This window comes from Euphorbia lathyris, chromosome 2 (genome assembly GCF_963576675.1).
Source record: "Euphorbia lathyris chromosome 2, ddEupLath1.1, whole genome shotgun sequence".
Lineage (NCBI taxonomy): Eukaryota > Viridiplantae > Streptophyta > Magnoliopsida > Malpighiales > Euphorbiaceae > Euphorbia > Euphorbia lathyris.
In genome coordinates this window covers 43,468,606-43,478,303 of record NC_088911.1, presented here as the reverse complement: position 1 = coordinate 43,478,303, position 9,698 = coordinate 43,468,606, and the positions used below count along the sequence as shown (strand labels likewise).

General features: G+C 36.1%; 1 protein-coding gene across 2 annotated transcripts; it reads right to left on the bottom strand.

Annotated features, from left to right (window-relative positions):
- Positions 1-558: 558 nt before the first annotated feature.
- LOC136217958 (AP-3 complex subunit delta) lies at positions 559-4,558 on the bottom strand. Of its 2 annotated transcripts, XR_010683582.1 has the most exons (2): positions 1,331-4,558; positions 559-907 (listed from the first exon to the last, which is right to left on the bottom strand). XR_010683582.1 is itself a non-coding variant. In XM_066004679.1 (1 exon), the coding sequence occupies exon 1, from the start codon at positions 4,320-4,322 to the stop codon at positions 1,422-1,424; it is 2,901 nt and encodes a 966-aa protein (XP_065860751.1). In that variant the 5' UTR covers positions 4,323-4,558; the 3' UTR covers positions 1,190-1,421. The 2 variants fall into 2 exon arrangements, 1 of the variants encoding a protein (XP_065860751.1); XM_066004679.1 differs by lacking the exon at positions 559-907 and having other exon boundaries at positions 1,190-4,558.
- Between the last annotated feature and the right edge of the window lie 5,140 nt (positions 4,559-9,698).

Below are 9,698 nucleotides of genomic sequence, written 5' to 3'. Positions count from 1 at the left end.
ACCGGCGCATCAAGCGCTCTACGTCTCACATGGCCAAACCACCTTAATCGGTTTTCTCTCATTTTATTCTCAATAGATGTGACCCCTACTTTTGTCCTAATTATTTCATTAGTCACCCGATCCTTTCTCGTATGACCACACATCCATCTCAACATACGCATCTCCGACACCGACATCTTATGTGTAATTCGGTGCGGTTCGGTTTTTTTATATTTTCTATCAAACTGAATACCGAAATACACTTAAAATTAAAACCAATGCCGAACCGAAAAACCAAATTCACTCGGTTCGGTTAGGTATGCGGTTTAAACCGAACCGATGCACACCCCTACTCTAAGCGGAACATCCAATTCCCACAACCTCCTCCACCCATTCACAGTCAGTCAGTCTGTCACTTCTGCTATCCTACTTTAGTAAAAAAATTGTTAGTTAAATGTTACATTGTTAATTTTCTTTTTTGAAAGGAAATTGTTAATCTTTTAAATATAACATTTAACTAGTTAAATTTTTTAATGTATTAATTTATCAAGAATTATTACACATGTACCCATCTGCAAATCCATGTAACCACAAGACATCTACTCGTAATTAACCCATATTTTTATTCGGTATGTGGTACGGTTCGAGAATCTCCAAAATTCGTGCCCTGGGCACCCTACTGTAAGTCCTTATTTGCACTGTTGGTTCATCATACCAGGCAACTGACGAAATAGCAAAAGCTTGAACCAGATGTTGGTGAAAATGTGTTCCAAACTCATTGAACAAGGCAACATAGTAAATATGTAAGTCACCAACCCAACAAGTACGCATGGAGAATCTTAAGCACCTCATCTTATAAGATTTGAACAAATTGGCAATGATTCTGGTAAAACAAAACCAGTGTGCTTCCTCAAGATTTAGCCAAGCACTACAAAGATCGATAATTTCAGTTCAGCTGCAAATGAACTCACAACCCAGCAATAATGGGAAAAAATAAAACAACTCCCACAAATGGAAACCAACGATATCTGAAGTTCTATGTTACAAACATATGTCAGTTTTACTGTCATCAAGCAAGTATCATGGAACATTCAGTTGTGTGAATCTCAGTCATTTGAAAGCTCAAATAAATTCAAATTGCACTGCAGCATTTTCTATTGTCCTTCTCTGCATTCTATATTATTTTTCTTTTCTTTTTTTCAAATTAATATAATCTCAACTTTTACACTTCACTTTCTCAATCATTTTCACAATGTTTTAACATGTAAAACAGATCCCAAATTTAAAAATCTTATGGAATGACGTAAAAAGTGTACACAAAGAATCATGTGTTCAAAAAAAGGAAGCTAACCTCCATAGTCAAGGTGGTAGATTACAGGGGACCGAATCAACCAAGTTTTCACAGAAGCCACAAACAGAATCATTGATCCATAATATAAATGTTATAAAAGGAAATCAGGAATAACTGGCGTCTGTGCAACCAGATTTATGGGGGCATCAGATCTCTGTCGTGTTTTATGTCTACCATGGTGGTGTTTACTCTTCTGCTTTTCTTTCTCTGGATGATCTTCCCTTTCTACATCATTCTTCTTCTCTGGACTTTTCCTGCCTTTCTCTTTACCATGGCTCCGGTGTTTGCTTCTTCTTGAACTTGGATTTCCAAGATCAGGCTTTTCTCCATCTAAATTTTCTTTTAATTCAGGAAGAACAACCTTCTCCTTCTCTTTCCCTTTTCTCTTAACAGATGACTTAGAAGAGGAATTGCTTTGCGAAGAAGCAGGTATGGTTGCATTTCCTAGAAGAATATCTCGAACAGCATCAGAAAGCGAATCATCTTTTATGTCCGTTTTCTTGGCAGTGATTGTTGCTGTCTCTCCTTCATCCAACTTCACCACGACAGGCCTAGGTTTTGCGTGGTTAGTCTTTTTCTTTGGGCCAAGCGATTGGTCTGTTAGCTTAACAAGATCAAGAGCATCATCATTGGTCTTAATGTCAGATTTAGGGTCATTGGCAGGGGGATAATCAATTGCTGACGATTCATTCTTCTCTGAAGGAAGGTAGTATAATCCATGCCGCTTGCGATGTTCTGCTAGCAATGTAGTAGACTCACTTGATGTTTCTGATTCTTCTTTGCTCTGCTCCATATTGACAGAAGCACCAACACCTTCTCCTTGAGAACTAACCAGGGAAAACGAACTTGTTGAAGGTAATAGTACATTCCCACAGATTGCATCCAAGTCAGCAAGATTCTCCTTAAGCATCAATCCATCTGGTACAGCAACTCTTTCCTGAGATTTTACTGACACTGGACCAAGCTCCTCAGAGAAGGCATCAAGCACCAATTCAACAATTTTGTAGGCTTTCACTTCCCTCTTCATTGAATTTACTTCCTCGAGAAACAAATCACTGGGAATTTCTGGCCTTACTAACTCAATAAATCCAAGTATATTCCGTGCTCGCTCATGCACTTCGACATCAGAGCTTGCTAATAATGGGCCTAATGCCAATTCAATTAAGTTTATCAGGTTAATAATAGATTCGTGCAAGAATCCATTCTTCTCCATAGAAGAAGATGTGTGATCGGTCCTGCCATATGTAAGAGAAACATCTTCACATGATTTATTTGAATCCCTTGGATTGAACCCCTCGTCCTGTTCATAAGACGGAGACGCATTGAGAATTGCTGAATCAGAATTTCCACGAAAATCAATTTCGGACTCCAAACCAGTCAATCCTAATTTCATATTGTCAACCACAATTTCTGTTTGTAAGAGATATGAATGTAGACAAAATATCAGAACTTTAAAAGCAGACTGCAAATATACTATTCTGATTGATGGTGGCAAGAGACTAGTCCGAGGCTGTAGCAGTGCTTGTACAAGTTCAATTGGGCTTTTCGAGAATTCCACATACTCGCCACACACCCAAGCAGCAGCAGACAATATCCTGTGCAAGAAGGAGTTACCAAGTAATGCAGGATCAATCAGCAGTTCACGACAAACACAGACAAGCTCCAGTCTAACATCCTTTACCCTGATACCTATATCAACAAGTTGATTCTCAATTTCTTCTGACTTTTGGCATTGAGGAATTCTTGAAATATCACCAAGAAGTGAGACATACCAATCAAAGTCAACAATAATTTCATAAACATTCTCGGAACACTTTGACAAAATTGAACCAATAATCTCATTACAGAACTCAGGATCAGATTTTAGTGCATAGTTGATCAAAACCTTGCAAATTTCTACCACATTACTGTCAGACACCATTGTTATAACTAGACGCAACGACTCTAGTTTTATATTAGGATCAACATCACTCAGAGAATTTATCACAACCTCCTTATTCTCCAATACAGCCCACAGATGTGTTGGTGCTAGAATCGATAGAGCATGCAATCCAAGATACCTAAGGTTTGGATCATCATCAACCAAAAATTCATGAATTTTCGAAACCGCAAGCTTTACAGCAGAATCATAGTCACTGAAACTAGTAACTACAGTTCTGATACACTCAAACACCAATGATTTGGCACCAGTTCTCCTCATATGATCACAAATTGGTTCAACAACCCTCTTAGCTAGCCTAGGCTCCAAAGGAGCCAGCTTAGAAAAAATCTTCAACACTTTAATTAGCACCCAATTATTCCTTGAATCAACCAAAATCTTATAAAACTCGGGCGCTAAGGGCAGATATGATTTGGGGTCTTTGGAAGAAAGCTCACAGAAAACCCCAACAGCAGCAGATACAATCAGTGGATCAGTACCATCCAAACACTCTACCAGTCTCTTAAAACACACCCTAACTGAATCTGGATATTTCGCAAAAACCCTCAAAACTAAACCTATAGCTTTTTTTCGAACAAAAACCTTAGAACTCGACATTAAAGTGAAAACTTCCGATGTAAGATCCCTAGATAAATCAACAGTACCAATTGTAGATAAGCATTGAAGGGCTAAACTCACCTCAAACTCATTATTACTTTTGAGATCTTTGCGCAATTGGTTGGTGATCAACAAAATGACAGGTGTTGATTCGTGAAAGGACTGAGAGATCGCGAGATAACCAATCTTCTTATGGGAGAATTTGGGGGAAGAAATACATTCAATAGCATGAAAAGCAGCCCATGACATATCGATGAAGTAGATGGAATTGAGATATGTGAGTTTCTGAAGAGCAATTGATTTGATGTGCAAGTCGGTGGATTTGATTTCCCGTCGGATATCTTCTACAACTTTGGATATAAAAGCGGACTCTCCGGTCTGCTGATTGCGGAGGCCCTTGATTATGTCGTCTAATGAGCGTTGAAAAAGAGTATCCATCAATGAAGGAGAAGCCATTATTGAGAAGGGATGAATTTGGATAAGAAGGAAACAGAAAGACAGAGATGAGATTTTGTGTTAAGGAGACATGATTGCTCCAGTAATGCGTGTAGAAGAACAGGTTGGAGATGGTCTTTATGGTTTTGGGGGTTTTGATTTTAGGCTGACCCTCTCTGCTTGATTTTGTGCCTTTGGGCTGTGTCTCTGTCTCGCTGCTTCATTTTTCTTGTTAACATATTCTTCTTGAATTTAGTTCGGCCAAATTGAAATGTTCGGACTGTAATTTAGGACCTCAATTTTGCTAATTGGGATCAACACTTTTTTTTAGGGGAAAAGAAGTAATAATTTTGCAAAAACTTAGTATTTTCATTTTGCTGTAAAATATATTGGATAAATGATTTGTTAGTTCGTACTATTTTATCTAATATATTATTTAGTTTTTAACTTTTATTTTATTCAATATTTTAATCTTTTAAATATTTAAATTATTAAACAGTTTAATCCTCTTAAACTGATGAATAGATAAAAAGTTTATCAACTATTAATATGGACTGGACTCTTAACTATCAACTCAAGTTTTTAGCTAAAACGGTTCCATGACATAGTCCAATTTTTGAGTTATTTGCAGAACATGGTAATATGGGCCTATCAGCTTGAGCTTTTAACTAAAACGGTTCCATAACAAAATTAAAGACTAAACATATTATAGTGTGTTAGTTAAAAATATAGAAACTAATAAATTATTTAACATGTTTTCTTTTAGATAAAAAAACAACAATATCGATTAAAAAAAACTATTTCAAACTTGTTTTTAGAAATATGAGATTTTCTTTTTCTTTTTTGATGAATTAGAAAACATGGGATTAACTTAAGAATAAAATAATTATTTTTTATAATTTATCGCGAGATTTTACATATGTAGTGATGCAATATATGGGTTAGGGTCCATCCAGTGTCCAAATAAGATCCATTTTAAGGGGTTGCATTATTCAAGGCCCAAATTAAACCTCTACAAGACTCGTTCCAAAGCTTCGAAACTGAACAAGCTTGATCATTCCGGTTCTTATAGTTATCCAAGGCTTGAAGATAACATGGACTTATCGTCCTCAAGCAATGTTCATATGGACATTAATTACCAAATAAATTTGATCATAAGCTTATTAAATCTGAGTTTTGGGATACTTTAAATCTCCACCATAGGATTGTAATAAGCTTAGATCTAACAATGAATGACCAAATACTACATAGTCATCAAAGTCCATGTGATCATTATGACATCGCCCTCGCCCAAAGTCTATAAAAAGGAACATGAGAAATCCATCGAAGGGATTTTTTTCTCTCTCACTCACTATTTCATTACTTTTTATTTCTCTAACTTGATAGTTAGAGTGTTCTCACAGATCGTTTGCAACGTAGATCAACTGAATCCAACATATTTGCTACAGTTCAGTCTCCATACTCTGTCATTTGGTGCGGTGAGCATAACCGAACATAGATGAAAATCCTTCACAAATAAAGACACAAAAAAGATGGTAGATCTACCCATGGATGAGCGTACTCCCAATAAGCAGGTCATTAAGACCAACAGTCAAGGCAAAGGAACTCCCCTTAAGTGGGAGAAGTCTAAACGAAGTCTTTGTGGTAACAAGCTCTAAAGATGAGTATAGTGCCGCCAAGAATCTTATGGATATAACTTGCCAGTGGTAGGGTTGCTCATCTATGGAGCAGAGTCTTCCCTCTATTTGGAAGACTGAGTCAAGCCTAAAGGGGGAAGCGAAGAGCTTTGGCCATGAGAGGAAGTAGAGGAGAGCCCTTAAGGAGTTGAGGAGGACAGGGAAACATTCAGAGTCCTCGATCCTTGTGAGGTGTTCGGGACATCAAAGCCATGGGAAACACTTGAGGTCCTTGACCTCTCGTAGGATTCCTTCTCCACACCATGTCGAACTATAACATAGTTTCTCGCATAAAAGTCATGTTAGATCCTACACAAACAGGAAGGGAATAAATAAAAAATCAGCCAAAAATAGAAAGATACATGCAAGCAATTTATTATAAGCATGTGTCCCTTTCAAAATGCACGCTCCACCTTACATCCTAAGAAAGAAGGGTTTATCTTCCACAAATGGTCAAAGAATTCTTGGCGAGGAAAAGATAACTCCATTGAGGTCATGTACTATTGGATCAAGTCTTCCTTTTTAGTGAGTGGCCTCAACTCCTTCCATAAAGACTTCTCCATGCATTTGGTGTTCTAGGAGGTCCAAAAGGGGAACCCCTCAGGATAAAGGTCCCCTTCAAGTGTTCAAGGAGGTAATGAAGGTAATGATGAAGAACAATAATTGAAGAGTTCTGGCCAATCACGTGGAGAGAGAAAAATGTTTGATTGACATCTAGCGAGACATGCATAGATGAAACGGTGCAAGTTCCAAGGGCTAGCTACCTCACACTAAGGCTTTTGAACCTTTGAAAGTAAAAAACAATAGCGTCTAAAGCCCATCACAAAGTTCATAAAGCAAGGTTATCGAATGTTTGTCTCCAAGCAACTTTGAAGCCTAAAAAGCTCGGACACTCACTAAAATAGGGGACATATGATACCTTAACAAATATTCTACGGAAACAACCTTTACGTGTGGATCAATGTTGTTGAAACACCTTTCCACATGATTTTGATTTGACAAAATTATTTAAGTAAATGATAAAAAATATTCTAACACATTAAATTTAAATGCTTTGATTTATTCACACTAATGTGTTTGTTCAATGTTGAGTTTATTCATTTATAAGACATCAAGATAAAAAGCCTAAAGGCCCACAAGTGTAAGTCAAGCTCAAGTCAACAGATCAAGACCTCACGGCCTAAGAAGATAAAACACAGTCGTATCAAGTGAAACGAAGACTCGGCATCAAGAAGGATCGAGAAGCCTTCTAACAAAAGCTTCAAAAGGAAGCTGCTGAGTTAAGTGACAATGCAGTCAGGTCAGCAGCAGAACAGAACCAACTTATAGACAAAGTATTTCTACTTTGGGTAAAGTTGAGAAGGCGCAGGAAGCTGTCTGGAAGACTTTGCCATAAATGTCGAAACATTCTGTTCATCTGACGAAAAGCTGCTGAGCACTGCCGTAGACAGAAGATGCAAGAATCTCATTGGCCAACGACACTGAGCACGTCGTGAGTGACAACGACATGAAGCCGTTAGCCTCCAACGGTTATTTCGAAATTCAAAATTACCGGTGCTTGAAGTGTCACTATATAAAGGCCTCTCAATTGCTTCATTCGATGCAGATCTTCAATTAGTCGAAACGCTGACCAAATTCATACTTGAAGTTCTATGAGAAAAGCAAAGCAAAATCTTACACCAATTTCCAATCATTGTGTAAAAGTCTAGAGTGATTTCATTCATCTAAAGTGTCTTAGCAATTGTTGTTTAGGACAAACACTTTATCATTTCTAGAAGAATAGAAAGGAGAAGCTGAGTACTCGGTTATAGTAATCAGCGGTAGTGTTAGATGAGGTGCCGCGGCCTAATCTCCCGGGCGGACCGGAGGGTGGACAACCTCATGGCGACGTAAGCGGTGATTGGCGCCGAAAGCAACCAATCGTGGAATCAAGCTGCTCGGCAGGACCGGAGCTCGGAGATATGGAAGAGTCGCCACCCACGAATGGGAAAATGAACACCGATCCCTTGCGGGAGACCGGTGTGGGTTCGGGAAACTTAGGTACGAGCCGAGAAGGCTAGCTCCTTTCCGGAGAAAGGCTACTAGGCACCCCGACATCGCCCGGTTATGAACCACCGGCCTCCTACTCAGCATGTTAGGCGATAACGGACTAATCGTATACTTCTTTAAGTTTAAAATTCATTTGAAACCCTTTTCTTTCTCTTTTTAGAAACTATTTTGAGCATATGATATTGAAAAGCCACCTCAGTAAAGAATCACCCATTTATGTTTATACATACACAGAGAGGGAAGAAAGAAATGATTTATTTGCAACTGTATTTAAATGTTATGTTGTGTGTTTATTCTACACTAACTTATTTCCCCAAAACGAGTTTTATTTACAATGGTTCGCACCTTAATCGCCGTTGGAACGATTTAGGTGCGTTTTAAAACCCCGTTTGATGAAGCTTACCCGAATCGCCGTTGGAACGACTCGAGTATTTGAAAACATTTGAGATAAAGAACCTTTTAATAAGAAAACGTGGTTAAACATACAAGTCAATTTCATTTTGTACAAATCCTTTAAGAAAATGATTCAAAAATTCTATTATTCGCAAAGAAAACGATTTTAATTACAATGTTCACTTGATCCGTCGTTGGAACAGACTAAGGTTTTAAAACGTGGTGTTTTGTGAAACAATTTGAAATATTAACAAGAATGACTCTATTTATTTACATTAGAAATCTAAATACTCATTAGTTTAAATAATTCAATTGAAAACTCTCTTTTTGTGATTTATTTTCGGGTAAATTACATAATGATCATAATTAACAAATTATTTATAACTGTGTCAGACTCTTAAACAAATTTATTTAAATGTCAAACAAATTTATTTAAATGTCATATTTGGTGGTTTTTTTAAAACTGTTTTTATTTCCTGCAACTGAATAACTGAAAATTTGACAAAAATAGAAATAAAATTATGATATTCTGATATTTTAAAATTTAAAATCATATAATGATAAAATACATAAAAGCGATTTTCATAATTATAAATAGTTTTTAAAATATGAATTTCTGTGTAATTTTCCCTTTATTTTCCCCAGTTATTTAATGGACTCTTTACTAATTATAATTACCATAATAAACCCATTTAAACCACCATCCATACTCAAACAAAGTCCACTTGAAACATGGACCCATGATTAAGCCCAAAAGAATAAAGAAAGCAATTCTAACATATATATATATATTTAAATCAAAAATAGAATATGAAAATAAAAGTTAATACAAAAGCAACTATATGTATATAAAAATAATAGGTACAATATATCTATACTTTGAAAATGTGAAAATAGTAAGTAAATCCTATAACTAAGAAAATAATATTTACCCAAAAATAATTTCATTCAATAATCAAGATAACCCCAATATCCCAAAACTATATATATGTATACATAACTAATATAGTTTTAAATATCAAAAATGACACATACTAATATTTATCCATTATTTCTCAAAATATCAAGTAACTAATATTCAAAACATAGCCTAAATTAATAAAAAGGAAATACATATATATATACTTATACTCATATTGTAAAATAGAATAAAAATGATATACAAATATTCTAAAATAAATATATATGCTAAAGTTCTAAAATAATTTAAAAAACATATATTACGTAATTATACATATATATACTAAGGATCAAAAGCTTAAAAGTTAAGAAAAAGGGA